Here is a 14,261-nt window from a genome sequence, read left to right on the forward strand (position 1 = left end):
TATTTTCCCTCTAAGTAATCTCTCTCTCTCTCTCTCTCTCTCTCTCTCTCTCTCTCTCTCTCTCTCTCTCTCGCTCTCGATAGCCGTCCGATTTCGATCTCTCCCCGTCGCTTTCGTCGCCGGTCGGTGATAGGTATCTCTTCCTTCTTCTCCGCCGCATCTTTATCGTTCTTCGATTCTTTTCTCCTTGATTCAAAGTTTGGGACATCTTTTGTCGCCTATTTTTTGATCCGTTTGAATAATTAGATCGATCGCTCCTTTTAGAAGCAGAATATCTTAGATCGGACTGCTTAGATGCGCATGCCTTGAGTTAATTTGGGAATAAGGTTTCTTTTAGGTTATCGCGTTCTTCCGTTTGATAAAAAAGAACCTCTTTGCTTTGGTAAAAGCTCCTCTCTTTTTCTCTCTCTCTACATGAATTTATGTCATGATGAAAAGAACCTCCTTGTTTTCGTAAACAGTCCTTTTTTTCTACTCTGTATGAATTTTATATCATATAACTCAATCCGTAAAGCTTGAAGAGTGTTCATTTGCAGTAATGATAATTTACGGCTTCCGTGATTGTTCCTTGAACGCTAGCAATCACAAATTCGTGGCCATTAGTTTTTTATGAAGGCTATAGTTCTAATCTTTCTGAACGAAATATTAGTCCAATGCTGCTTCCTTGAGCTGGTTTCTACTTCCATAGTTTTGTTTCAATCTTTTTTGTATGTTGGGAGTTGAATTATCCAGCAGAAATCATTCTGCAGATGCCTGCTTGTGCTCCATTGTAAAAGGGCTGGGTAATATTGGAAGGGATACCGTTGTGTCTTTCCAATTTGGGAGACTGGCTGCTGCAAATGGCAGATAGAGCATGCGTGAAGCGTCTCCAGAAGGAATACCATGCCCTCTGTAAGGTACAGGACTGCCAAATTAGTAATTATTGTCAATGTTAGAAGGTCAAGTTAGCTCTTGTTTGATGGTTTTCCTTTTCCTTTATAAATATGCTAAGGCAGTGGGGTAGTTCATTGTTATGTGAATTTAGATGACATTTGGTGTGCAATGATTACATGGATCACATAAGCTAAATTGCGTGCATAACAATACCTTCTTTGCTTATGTTTTAATTTTAACATCCCGTCTTCTATATGGAGCTGTGCTACATGCGTCCATTTCGGAAGTGTTAACCTTGGTGTTTAAATGTTTGCAGGAACCACCTCCTCAGATCATAGCTCGTCCTTCACCTACTGATATACTAGACTGGCGTGAGTAATATAATCTATTAGATTCTTTTTGTTTCATAATATCACAGATCTGCCATGAGTGAAAGAAAGCTTCTGACTAGTTAGGAGTCTTATGACTTTGAAGATCTGAATGTTAAACAATTGGGAACAATGTTTTAGAAAATGAGCGTAACTGAGATGGTGTTAAGATGAATGTATTCGACTACTTAAGAAATGATTGTGTTTATGGTGAGTTAGAAGAAACATTGATAGTAGTGAGTCCTATGAAGATTAAATATTGCACTAATATGAGGGTTTGAACCTAAGTTGATGGTGTCACATAAAGGGGAAAAGTGATCAAAATGATTTGGAAGCAACATGAAAGTACCTTGTGGTTTTCATATCTTTTTAGAAGTGTTACCCTGGAAAAGTTGAAAGGTGAAAAAGGTTCCATAATTGTATCACCCTGGTAAAGTTGAAAGGTGGAAAGGGTTCTGTAGCTAACTCCAACTATTAACTATTATATCTTCTTTACCCTTATGAGTTTAACTTGTAGCCGCTTATATCTGTTACGATTTTGGATAAACACTGTAAGAGCTACTTTTTTCTCGTTATTCACAGTTACATCATGGCAGGTTTGTATCCAACCATGATACTAATCTATTCCTTGTTCTTGTAATTATTTATTTATTTATTTATTGACTGACTGCTGCCTTTTAGATAGATTAGTTACCCACTTATCCTAAAGGGGCCAGATGACACTTCCACGTTAGCACATGCCGAAATCATTTTTATACACTACTGCTTCTCTGAAGATAAAGTTTATATATCTGGTAGTTTGTAATTTCAGTCATACTTGATATTGCATATAAACTTTATTGTGCTCCTTATTTTCTAGTAGAGTTCAAAGACATTGAGCAAGATGGTATCGGTTAACTCATTATTGGGAAGGATGACAATTCTTTTGCACCGACTCTTTCTACATTGTGCTCTTGCTATATATGTATATAACAAGGTGGATTGATGGTATAGTGAAAATAGTTGCTGTCCAAGTTCCAACTCCAATATGATTCCATGGACAAATATTTTCCAAGTACCCTATAACTTTATTGGCACTGACTTTTAACTGAGTTACACAATAACAGATCAAATGTCTCTTTAGCAACCCAACTTTGTTGGAAAGTGATATTTTGTGCTTATTAGTGCTTTTCTATATTCAATTCTTTTTCAATGTCAACTGAATTTATCGTGCCCAGAATCGGATGAACTAGCTTACCTTCACTCTTAAGCCTTGAACACTTAAGACGAAATACTTGGACTATTGTTTATTATGAGTGCTTCTTGAGTATTCCTCTTCCAAAGTCTTGATTATGTTATTTCTATATTCTCTGGTCTGAAGATTGGTGCATGTTCACTTATTCTTTATTTTGATGTAGAACTTAAAGTTTTCATGTCTTCTTCCAGATTTTGTCCTTGAAGGAAGCGAAGGCACACCATTTGCAGGTACACTTAGGAGAAGTTTATTAAGTCCATGCTCTGGGGTATAGGGTTCTGATAACATGGTGTTACAGTTTTAATTTTGGCAGGTTGGTTTCAGCTTTTGGCCAGAAGCATATTATGAACATTTAAAATTTTAGAAAATATATAGAAAATTATAGCTTTTGCTCTTGTCACAAGTTTGCGCCTACTACTTAGTTACATCTGAAACTGATAACCTCTGGCTGAACTTGAATGAAGCTGGCCAAAACTGGTTGAAGCTGATAACTGGTAAAAGCTTACCGGATCTGGCTGAAACTGGCCAAAACAAGTCAAATGTAAATATGTTCCAATCAGATTTGGCATTATGTTAATATACTCTTACTGCCCTGTAAATTCAAGTCTGAAGAATATAATGGATTTTCTATATTATTTCTTGACATAATTTGGTGTAATTCAATATATTTCTAGCTTGTGCAGTGTCATCTTTTTTACATTGGTTAGTCTTTAGTAAAAGTGCATATATTTCTATTACTGCAAGCTTTTGCACTTTCACTTTATCTCTGTTGACATTCTCGTGCTGATTGTCATTGAAGGCGGATATTATTATGGCAAACTGAGATTTCCACCTGATTATCCATTCAAGCCTCCCAGTATTAGGTAGATCTTGCACTGAATGTCATTGGACAGTTATTAAGTTTCATTACCTCAAATTCAGCTTCCGTTGTTCTTATTCTGTGCTTGATGTTTGTTTCTATGGTTTAGCATGATCACTCCAAGTGGACGATTTGCACCTCACAAAAGAATTTGTTTATCAATGAGTGATTGTAAGTCTTAAAAGAACTGCATGGCTACTTGCTTGGATTTTGTACTTTATTCATCTGTAATGCAACTTTTCTGTACTTCAGTTCATCCAGAGTCTTGGAATCCAATGTGGTCTGTAGCAAGGTAAGGATAACTAATGAGCCAAGGGATAATTAAATTTTTTTTGTCTCTGAGATAAAACACTCTCTTGTTATATATCTCTCTGTGTGTGTATTCTATACAATTATAAGCTTTTATGCTTTAAAGTTCTGATTCGTAATTTGTTTTCTGATGTAGCATTCTCGCAGGACTTCTGTCCTTCATGGTGAGTTCCTCATAACCATTGTTAGACGAGTTCTTTTTCACTTTTCTGTATAACCTTGTTACGCCAGTGGTACTCTGAAGCATCTTTGCTAGCACTCAGTCAAGAGAAAAGTCCCATCTCAGACACTAACATGTCTAGTGGAAAGGTTGTTCAACCTTGAATATTAAGGGAAATTTTAAAGTTACTATTAAATAAGTAAACAACTTGTTAATGAGCTTTCACTTGCGCATGCAAAGTATAGGGCACAAAAGTCTCCTCTCAACGTGTAAGCTATATTTACTTCCATTTTGCACAATAAGTCTGCATTCACATAACCAAATGCCTCTTGGTTCAAGATCAATTTCATGAATCAACTTTTTATGCCTCTCCAGATGGATGATGGTCAGACCACTGGTAGCATTAGGACCTCAGAGGATGAAAAACGGCGATTAGCAAAGGCTTCACTTGGTTATAATTGTGAGAGGTAATCTGACTATTAGACATGCTAAGTTGTTTCATGACTAGAGCTTACAAAATCTTTATTCAACGAAGTTAGAAATAGTATCAACTTTAGAAGGCTATATTTGATTTTAATGATTATAAAAAATGTAAGTTGATATGGATTTTCATACTTATGTGAAAGCTTATTAAATTAGAACGGCAGCTAAGTTGTCATATAAATAGTGTTTCCTTTTGTCTTGGAGATAGGTTTCTTATGTTATTTTTAGAGCCAGTACCTTTTTAAAAATTAAAAGGTAAGCTGACTTAGAGCAATTAGAAACATGAATCTTTCTTTATTTTACATTCCATGTGTCATGAGTTGCAGGCATGGCACTTGATATAAATTCATATATGAAGTTTTGAACCGTTAGGCACCAAAGTCATTCTATGTTGTCATGGAGGAGATTGAAATACGATCATTGAAGCATATCATTCTTCATTAATATTGCTTTTATGTAGTTAAGTTTCTGTTTGCCATCATTTACATTCCAAAATGTTACGGCTCTTTTTTTTTTCTCTCCTTTTTGTGCATTAACAGCAAGAACTGCCCAAACTTTAAAAAGGTGTTCCCTGAATACATAGAGAAGTACCAACAACAGATTCTGAAGCAGCCAACAACACCACAGTCAGTCCACCATCAGGAGAACTCAGTCCTTCCTCGTAACCTAATCAAGCAGGATCCACTAGGAAATGCAGACCGACCGATTGTAAACACTGCTGGCAAGACAAGGCAGAAAAAGCAAGTGTCAATTTGGCTATTACTGTTCTTAGTATCATTGTTTGGTGTCGTGATGGCGCTGCCCCTGCTGCAACTGTGACAATACCTTACCCATAGTTTATCAACAATGAGGCAACTTTGATGTAGAATGATATTTAAATAGAATTTTGTATAGTTATCTGATATGGACTTGCCGAATTCTTTGCTCCTTTGACATGTCTTCCCGATGATCACTTGTATACTGGTGTGCTCATTGTGGTCCTAGTTTATTGGTTTGCTCAAGTAATCGAGCATTTTTAGTTGAGTCGGTGGAGTCATTTAGTTGTAGACAAATGACTTAATTGTAATGAATTCAATGAGGCTACATCACATGGAAAATATGAGAGGCTAAAGGATGATCCATGATTTGCAATATTTAGTTTGTTGTCGATTTTCTTCTACTGTCTGTGCATGTTAAACTTTGTTCAATTTGGATTGTGGCACATATTTAATTCCACGTTTTGCACTTTGGATTTTACAGGGGTATTAATGATAAAGATCTCATCAATGTTATGTTCCGAATTCTCTCTTTTATGATTAAAAAAAGGGATTTGCAGAAGGAAAAACAATCTTTGGTAAGAACTAGATATCCTAATTGGATATTTTGTATCTATGATTTTACAGTGGCACTCATGATAAAGATCTCATCATTCACGGACCCAGAGAAGGAAACAAAACTATCTTTGGTAAGACAATTTAGAGATCTTACTTTCCACGTTTTAGGTCAGTCTAAGCACTATTATATACGATTCCTCTATTCGTACTAAAGAGAAATATCTGCTACTATATTCAGGTTTAGACCTCTCAATTCTTATTTCCTAATTCCTAGTCAATTTCGTGCATACCTAACTTTATTAGAACCAGCGGAGGCGATACGCTTCTCTCTTCAGTTTCATATCAAGCTTTCTAACCCTGGTATTAGTTTTGTTCCTCTCTTTCTCTCCCTTGGTTAAATTTAACCGTACTCTAATCCTCAACCTTTGTTGCAAGTTCAGGTGATTAATATCGGTAATTAAAAACGTCATATGAGATGGTTGCTCCGAAGGATTGCATTTTCCCTGCCACAGATTCTGGCATCAAAAGTCCTTTGCTCATCATATAGATTATAGACAGCAGAGAGTTGCACACCTTATTCGATTTACAAGACAAAAGCCAGAATCACAGTAGCACTAACAGATAGCTCCGGCAAGGTTTGCTTTTGGTTGCTTCGACGCTTGGCTTGTACTACTAGATGCTCACCTCCATGCCCCCGAGATTTTTCTCGCACCAATACCAAAGATGTCAGATATCATCACTATGTGGTGCCCCAAGGATGTTAGAACGGCCCCCCATTCTATCAATTCAGACATACTAGCCTGGTGGATCAAATACCCCAATGCTACCATTCCTTCCGAGCGAATAGAAAAGATCATTATAAAACACTGGGTTGTTATCACCCACCAGGCATCAAAGTCTTCCTCTCGTTTTCCGGCCGCCGGCCGGCTACGAGAAGGAGAGTCCCTGTAAAGGACCTGCCTACAAACTCTGGGAAATCGATGGTGTAGTGTGATCAGATTTTTTTTTTTTTAACAAAACCACAAATTTTTATTGGTTGGAGAAGCTGACGTCACCATCATGCCATGTAGGACATTCGACTCCTATAACAATATTATAAACCATGTATGGAAGAATTAGGGGTAAAATCGGGTCGGATTAACTCTGATCTGACTCTCTATCGAACCTGATTCAGATCGGATTTAGATAAATTTCTATTCGATTTGGATACGGATTCAGATATGGATAGAGCTTTTGAAAAAAATTTGGATACTGATTCGGATATGGGTCGAATATATTTTTTGAATTCGGATATAGATATCGGATATCCGTTTACCTGCATATTATTTTTTTGAATGATTTACCATTTTTAATTTGCTTATTTAAAATAGTAAATATTAAAATTGTTACTAATAATACATTATATATTATTTATAGAGATGAATTTCTCTAATTTTACATATTTGACGTACAAAAAAATTATTTGTTATAAAACTCTTAATATTTTTATATTAATTATATCTAAATAAAATATTATAATTCTTTTAAATTCAATCGTTTAAGATCCGATCATTTATCTAAAAATTATCCATATTCATATTCGTTTAGTTAGGATATAGTTTTAAATTTTGTTATCGGTCCAATATCATTTGAATCCGTATCCAGACTAAAAATATAGATCCGGATATGAGTTGAGCACTATTCGATCCGATCTGTTTTCTTCGTAGGTGTAGCAGTTATTTGGTAGGAATTTTTGGAATGATGATTAGCTGGGTGTCGATCATTTTTTTGATCTAGGCTTCTCATGTATATATATATATATATATAAGCGTTTATTTAAAGTTAATTATTTATCAATCAGTTTGATGACGATCTAACGGTTAAGATCTTTGGTATAATAGAATTCCTAAAAATTTAAAAGATATTACTGATTCATTAGATAATTATTATTTTTTAAATATATTATGTTGCATATTATTTTATGACAATTATATTATCTTAATAATTTATCAAGTGAAAAATATCTATATGCTTAACTAAAAGTAATGTATATATATCAATAAGGATATTGATGTCTTTTTATAATTAACTTGATGAGAGTTTAATTAAATTTTATCAAATTTAAATTAAACTCTATCTCCAAAGAAATAAATTTAAATTATTTAGTATTAAATGATATCCCATGTAACTAAGTCATAATTATATCTATCACAATCATGAATCATATATATATGAGAGAGAAATCTTAATGAAAGAAAAGAATGTATAATTCTAAAGTTAGGTATCCGTAATTAAATCTTTTTGACTAATATGCTCTCTTTTTTACATAATGTATTTTTGAATCGGTACCGAATATAAAAGTTGGCTATTATAATTATTAAATTAAGATTATAATTTTTAAAGAGTTGTTGAAGTATTTGCATATATATATATATATATATATTTGTACACAACAGTCCTATTTTCTGGAGATAATTATCTTCTTTATCCCAAAACAAAATCATTCATTTACTTCTCAGCAATTTTATTATTCCACATCTTGGCCCATAGATTCTCCCAATCTGTAAGGAAGCGAAATTCCCACAGATTTCAAATTTCTGTAAGAATATAGGCCTGTCTACAAAATTTAAGTGTAAGGTAATGACGATGAGGTCACCTTCTTCAACGAGTAAATTGAAGTTCGATTTCTCCATGAAGCTTCGAGACCTTCCGTTTCAGGATATGCATTCTAAACCTATTCATTCGACGACTAAAGTGGTTGCTCAGCATCAAAGCATGAAGAAAAGAATCGCTAGTCAAATTAACTAAAATAGAATACACACACACACACACACACGCACACTGAATCTAATTTGTTCGAAGAGTTTTTTTTTTTTTTTTTTTCTGTTATGATAACTGTTAAGTAGGATAAGAGATGTTCTTCACTTTTAAGGATACGTCAACATCCAGGGTCAACTACAACTTCTCTGAGCTTGTATGAGAATTCCTAGACGTGTCAAAAAGGGTAACCAACTTACAGATTTTGAAGCAACCACTAGAAACAATAAAAAAAATTCGAACTTGGATACGTCAGTCTCCGCAGCCCTTTTGAAAATTTGACAAAGTCGTCGTCTCCTCGGGCCGCCTCGAAGCCTTAACTCTTATCACCATCGCTACCTCTTGCATTTCGCTTACATTTCCTCTCTCCTTCCACTGATCGAATACAAGTCGTTTCACGGGAGTCGTAAAAGACCCGGTCAATCTTAATTCAGTCAGTCTGAATAATCGTTCATAGATTAATCTATTTGGAGAGGTACCAACATCCCAAGATCCAATTGTTAGCTCTAGCAATGTCTCAGCAGGAGCAATCGATGCCGGAGGACAGTGGAACGGTGGTCAAGATAAGCAGCGAGATAATGGTGGCGGGGGTCATATTCCTCTTTATGATCGTTGCCTTCGTCTTCTTCCTCTACCTCTACGCGCGCAGGTATCTAGGCTCCTACCCAAGTCTGCGTCGATCTCGATCCCGCTTCATCTTCGCCGCCGACGCCGACCCGTTACCTGGCCGCGGCCTCGACCCTGCTGTTCTCGAGGCGCTTCCCGTCACGGTCTATCGAGCGGGGGAGTTGAAAGAAGGATTAGAGTGCGCAGTTTGCCTCTCGGAGATCTCCGACGGCGAAGAGGCTCGACTGCTTCCGACGTGTAAGCACGGATTCCATGTCGAGTGCATCGATATGTGGTTCCAATCCCACTCCACCTGCCCACTTTGCCGGATTCCAGTGGGTAACAAACCCGAATTAGTTCAAATTCCGGCAGGGGATGCTGCTTCGGGAGATGGGTCTTCCACGGAATCACCCATCCAGCCTACAAATGTTCTGTTTTGGGGAACCCGGGACAGGGTTACTGCAGGCTCTTCCACAGTGGTAGACAGAAGCCAAGAACCAGCATCAAGTTCTCTAGGCTCTTCTTCTTCCTCTTCTTCGAGGAAGCAGGAGAATATGCTTGTGATTGAGATTCCAAGACAAGTGTTGGATATGGAAGAGATGAAGTCACCTTCTTCGTCAAGATTCAGATCACTCAGTAGGCTTCTAAGTCGTGGGAAGCAAGCTACAGGTGATATTGAAGCGACTATTCCGAGCCCAAAGACTCCAACCAATTTGTGAGTTTCCAGTAGATGCACCTGTTCTAGTTCTGAATTGGATTCATTTGTTGAATGCCGTCACTTTTGTATGATTTATACAAGGAAGAAGCAACTACGGCTATTCTTTTATTAGTACTTTAATTTGTACAGATAGGCATGAATTTATATATTGAGAGTGAGGCTGTTGTAAGTTATTCTTAAATGTCGAAGTGCTTCAATAGATTGGAATTGAGTTGGTGTATAATTACGTTTTGAGAATTTAAATGCATCGTTTGTTGTCATTGTCTTAATACAATGATATAACAGTCAAAACGACAATTAATAATATAAACACGTGGAGTAATCTTTAATTAATTATGCTCCTTAACACAATCTATAATCTACAATCTACCATTGTGCTGTCGTTATTATTCTCTTGTAACAACGCATTAAAGCAAAACGAAATACAAATATTATAATCTAACTACCCGTATATCCACCTAGTATTCTATCGGTCTTGGATCAATACGCTCTTATTTAGTCAATTCGAGGAAACTGATAAGCTCCACAAAATTATATAAAGTATTTTTTTTTTAAATCAAAAGACAAAGAAAGGATGATCTCAACCATCGAATCGGAAGGTATCCGATTCGTATTAGCCGTATAAAAAGATGCCTCTATTGGACGGACTGACCCTGCCACGTGGCGACCTAATCATTCCATCGGATTCAGCTCCGTTAAGATCTCGCTTTCCCCGAAAAGAAGGACACCACCGCCACGGAACGAACAAAGATTCGAATTGGTGGATAGATCTTCTCCAAAGCCATTCAAATTACTCACGAGAAATAAAACAAAACGAAATAAAAGCTGCGGCCCAGTCAGTTTATAGTTTTCTATTCGGATTTGTATTGTATTTTATTTTTCCCCTTAAATAATGTTTCCCTTAAACTTTCTTGGGATTGTAAATTTTAATTTCCACACCGACAGAGTCCTTCGCTCTTTATATTTGGATTCCAAGGGAAGGTTCTTTAGTTAGGTGTAGATCCTATTCGAAGTTGGAAAGGTTCGCTGTTTTGGTAGAAATCATCAGATCTAGGGTTAAAGGTGGTGTCTTTCTTACCAATATCCCTTGGCGATTCGTTCTTTTGTTACCCTTCAATTTGGTTCCTTCTCTTACTCGGTTATTGATATATTTAAGAAAAGTGTCGTCTTTTCAGTGATTTCGACTGGGCATTCTTCGTTTTCGATCTTTGTAATCAATTTCTAGAGAAGTTTTCTATCAGACTTTAGCATCGGAGTCTTCTCGTTATGATAAAAGCGGGAGGTCTTGTGATTGCTATCCCATAATTTCCAGGCCGTTTGGAGTAATCGAGCAATGGTGGTTATAAATAAGCAATTACTATCCACAAGCTTCTGTGGGTTTGGCCGGTTGAATGAGGTTAATGACAGGGGAAGACTTTTTAAGAAGGTGGTTGTTGATATGGACATTGGTTCCCAGAGCACCCGTAATAATGCCTTGAGCTTGATGAGTTGTATGAACAGCCGTGATAGTGCTTCTAGGCGGGCAGGTAGTGAAGCTGGAAAGGCTCATGTTATGGTGCCTTATCGAAGGTTGGTTCCTGATTCAGAAATTATACATATGGAGGAGCTAGGCATGGAATTCTTGAAGGAAAGTGGAGCACACAGCCATGGAAATCCTCTGAGATTTTTTGATCATCCAGTGGATGAGAAATTGATCCTTGCTGTTGATGTGGACGAAGGTATCTGTTACTAGATTTTACGCTTATCTAGTAGGCTTTCGTAATCTATATTCACAGTCCGAGTTCAGTTTTTATAACACTGTTCTCTTGCATGTTTGGGTTCCGAAGGTGACAAGTTAGTTGGATTCTGTTAATTGATTAGGTTTTGGCCATGACAATAGGTATTGCTATGAAGGACAAGAAGTAGCAAGATTCCAAAGATCCTGTCAGGATTTTCTACTAAGACAGTAGGTTCATATAGTTAGGTTATGGAAGTTTTGCATACCTGCCTTTCGATTTGCAGTTTGATTAATCATTGCTTGTGTTAGTTCAATCGGTAATATTCTGTCAGTTGTTGCATTTATGATGGTTCTTATATGCTGTTTTCAAGAGTTGTCTTACATGCACTGTATATTACTATGGAATAATCAATCTTTATGCTCAATAAGTCAGTATTTAGAATATGATTGTAGAACCTTTATTCCCATTGCACTTCTTTATGTTGTCCATTATTCAAAATGTTTGAAAGCCAGTTTGTTGTTCACAAGAAATCAAATTGAACATATCATGTCTTCAAAATTAATGACATGTATGTAGTCTTACAAACAATTGTTCTTTTATGGCCTATCAAAATAGACAGTTTTTATGGCTAGTTCATGCCTTATGCATGTCCTTGATATGTTGAAATGTGGTCTAGGTAAAGTAGAAAATTGACTCTTATCAGTGTTGACTGTTGTTGGAAGATTCTCCTTCTGTATATTCAGAGTGCAAACAAAGAGATGCTAAAAAGTGTATTTACTAGTATGTCAGTGTAGTGGAATATTCAATCTTACTGTTCATTGTGTTGCTTGCTAATACTGGATATGTGATTAGAGTTTGGTACAATAAAATATTTATTTGCATGAAATATTAAAGTTGATTTTTATTATGGCCTATTAAGATGGTTTGCATAAAACTAGAAGTAAGGTTCTCCCTGAAGTGGAACATGATATCTGTGATTCACCAAGCCTAGATTATCTGTTTTCCAATGACCATATTAAAGAATGTGTGGTTTCCACTTATAAGTGCTTGTGCTTATCCATTTTTCCAGTGCTTGGAAGCTTCCTCTCATCTTTGAACAAATTTATTGCGGATCGCTATTCTTTGAATCACTCTGTATCAGAATATTTTGTATATGAGTTCTTCAAGGTATGATGACAGACCTTTGAATATAAAGGAATATTGTAGTTTGTAGTGGTTTTCATATAACGAATTAATTTATTTTCACTCTGAGTCATTTACCGCAAATGAACATGCTCACTGAATTTTTATCTTTTACAGATATGGAAATGTTCGCGAGCAGAAGGTATCATTTAATGCCTTCAATGTTTCATTTGTGGCATTATCCCTTACATCATCTTTGTTACATTTTTATGTGACACTCTTTGATGCATACCAGCAGAAAACTCTCTGTTATATGTAGTCCCATATGTTCTCAGACTTGTCTAATGTGGCAGCTAATACCCGTGTTCATGAGTTCTTTAAAAGTGCTTATTTTCAAGATGGTATCCAGCCCATTCCAGGTGCTCGTGATGCCCTTCAAAAGTTGTCTGTGTTTTGCAATCTTTCTGTGGTGACGTAAGTCTTTCTGGTTTTACTTTTTAAACCAGTTATTTCTTCGTTACTGGTACTGACAATTAATATAACTCATCAACATGTCGAGAAGATCACGGCAGAATGTGATAAAAAATCAAACGCTCGAGTGGATTGAAAGGCACTATCCTGGGTTGTTTCAGGAGATCCACTTTGGGAATCATTTTGCTTTGGATGGGCTATCAAAGCCAAAATCAGAAATTTGCAGGTAAGGTCCATTTATCTATTCTTTGTTCAACTTTAAGCATTTGATAGTTGATATTTTCTTTAATCTTGCATGTCTTTTGATGCTATATTATGTTTTAGAAGTGGGTGTGATGCTTTGCCACATATCCCATTTCACAGAAATATAGATGCATCCTTCCTGCAAATATTGTTCAGATTTTCATGTGAAACGTCTGTAGACGCCTCAGATGTTATGGAATCCGAGGTTCCGGAGTCTCTCTGTGGACTTCACTTTTAAATACATCAGGGTTTTCTTACAATGTGTGCTCCACTTTCTGTATGAGATACTAGCAATGTGCTGGTATTACTGCAATCTGACTGTTAATACTGGTTCTTTGGGAGATTGATGCCTTTTTGCAGCTAAAATTACTCCATTACATTTAGTATCAACATTTAAACTTGATAACCTCACCAATAAAAAGGTTTAACTCTTCATGTTCTTATTTATCATTGTTGTTGTTGTTTTTTTTTGGGGTGCATAAAAAGCTCTCTCTTCACTGTTTTGGCCACTTGTTTTATTATCCCTTCAGATCTCTGGGTGCCCATGTCCTGATTGACGACAACCCAAGATATGCTATTGAATGTGCAGAAGTTGGTATAAGGGTTCTGCTTTTCGACTATGACAATTCTTATCCTTGGTGCAAGACTGAGGCAGTAGATTCACATCCATTGGTGACAAAGGTTCACAACTGGCAAGAAGTGGAGCAGAAGCTGGCTTCCTTGGTGGCGTCTATAGAATTATAAGTTTGTTTTTTTTCTGGGTTAGAGAATTATGACACTAAGATGTGTCTTAAATGTAGGTTACACAGGATAATAAAAGAGGGTAGGTTACCAGTTTAGCAGGTTAGTGATTTGAGGATTCTGATTCATACCCAATCATGTAATAGTTAACATACATTTGTATTTATAAAAATTTACAGGGACCTGCTCAACTGTTCATCAAACTAAACAAATGAATGTCTTCGCAAATTTGAGCAAGCAACATGGT

The 14,261-nt window shown here is 36.3% G+C and overlaps 3 protein-coding genes across 5 annotated transcripts; all 3 read left to right on the forward strand.

Moving 5' to 3' along the window:
* Window positions 1-5,445, forward strand: LOC140778258 (ubiquitin-conjugating enzyme E2 34-like). 3 transcript variants are annotated; one of them, XM_073122889.1, is made up of 10 exons: window positions 1-133; window positions 750-896; window positions 1,190-1,244; window positions 2,667-2,705; window positions 3,275-3,338; window positions 3,444-3,505; window positions 3,587-3,626; window positions 3,780-3,807; window positions 4,179-4,270; window positions 4,826-5,445. In XM_073122889.1, the coding sequence occupies exons 2-10, from the start codon at window positions 840-842 to the stop codon at window positions 5,103-5,105; spliced, it is 717 nt and encodes a 238-aa protein (XP_072978990.1). In that variant the 5' UTR covers window positions 1-133; window positions 750-839; the 3' UTR covers window positions 5,106-5,445. The 3 variants fall into 3 exon arrangements, with proteins under 3 accessions (XP_072978990.1, XP_072978991.1, XP_072978992.1); XM_073122890.1 differs by lacking the exon at window positions 1-133 and adding an exon at window positions 180-382; XM_073122891.1 differs by lacking the exon at window positions 1-133 and having other exon boundaries at window positions 404-896.
* A 3,102-nt stretch (window positions 5,446-8,547) lies between these two features.
* LOC140778692 (RING-H2 finger protein ATL3-like) lies at window positions 8,548-9,965 on the forward strand. The gene has a single exon (XM_073123519.1). It carries the CDS (start codon window positions 8,908-8,910, stop codon window positions 9,718-9,720), a length of 813 nt encoding a protein of 270 aa, XP_072979620.1. The 5' UTR covers window positions 8,548-8,907; the 3' UTR covers window positions 9,721-9,965.
* A 542-nt stretch (window positions 9,966-10,507) lies between these two features.
* Window positions 10,508-14,241, forward strand: LOC140777158 (uncharacterized). Its single transcript, XM_073121084.1, has 7 exons — window positions 10,508-10,781; window positions 10,895-11,437; window positions 12,507-12,604; window positions 12,737-12,761; window positions 12,913-13,033; window positions 13,122-13,256; window positions 13,804-14,241. The coding sequence occupies exons 2-7, from the start codon at window positions 11,053-11,055 to the stop codon at window positions 14,015-14,017; spliced, it is 978 nt and encodes a 325-aa protein (XP_072977185.1). The 5' UTR covers window positions 10,508-10,781; window positions 10,895-11,052; the 3' UTR covers window positions 14,018-14,241.
* Window positions 14,242-14,261: the final 20 nt, after the last annotated feature.

The sequence above is a fragment of the Typha angustifolia genome, chromosome 15 (genome assembly GCF_048772165.1).
Source record: "Typha angustifolia cultivar Huaian chromosome 15, ASM4877216v1, whole genome shotgun sequence".
NCBI lineage: Eukaryota > Viridiplantae > Streptophyta > Magnoliopsida > Poales > Typhaceae > Typha > Typha angustifolia.

Bases quoted from the DNA above. Each gene is read 5' to 3' on its own strand.
- LOC140778258 (XM_073122889.1), top strand. From the start codon at position 840: ATGGCAGATAGAGCATGCGTGAAGCGTCTCCAGAAGGAATACCATGCC. The intron at 897-1,189 runs GTACAGGACTGC...AAATGTTTGCAG, and splicing joins AATACCATGCCCTCTGTAAG to GAACCACCTCCTCAGATCAT. The intron at 2,706-3,274 runs GTACACTTAGGA...TTGTCATTGAAG, and splicing joins CGAAGGCACACCATTTGCAG to GCGGATATTATTATGGCAAA.
- LOC140778692 (XM_073123519.1), top strand. From the start codon at position 8,908: ATGTCTCAGCAGGAGCAATCGATGCCGGAGGACAGTGGAACGGTGGTC.
- LOC140777158 (XM_073121084.1), top strand. From the start codon at position 11,053: ATGGTGGTTATAAATAAGCAATTACTATCCACAAGCTTCTGTGGGTTT. The intron at 11,438-12,506 runs GTATCTGTTACT...CCATTTTTCCAG, and splicing joins TGCTGTTGATGTGGACGAAG to TGCTTGGAAGCTTCCTCTCA. The intron at 12,762-12,912 runs GTATCATTTAAT...CTAATGTGGCAG, and splicing joins GAAATGTTCGCGAGCAGAAG to CTAATACCCGTGTTCATGAG.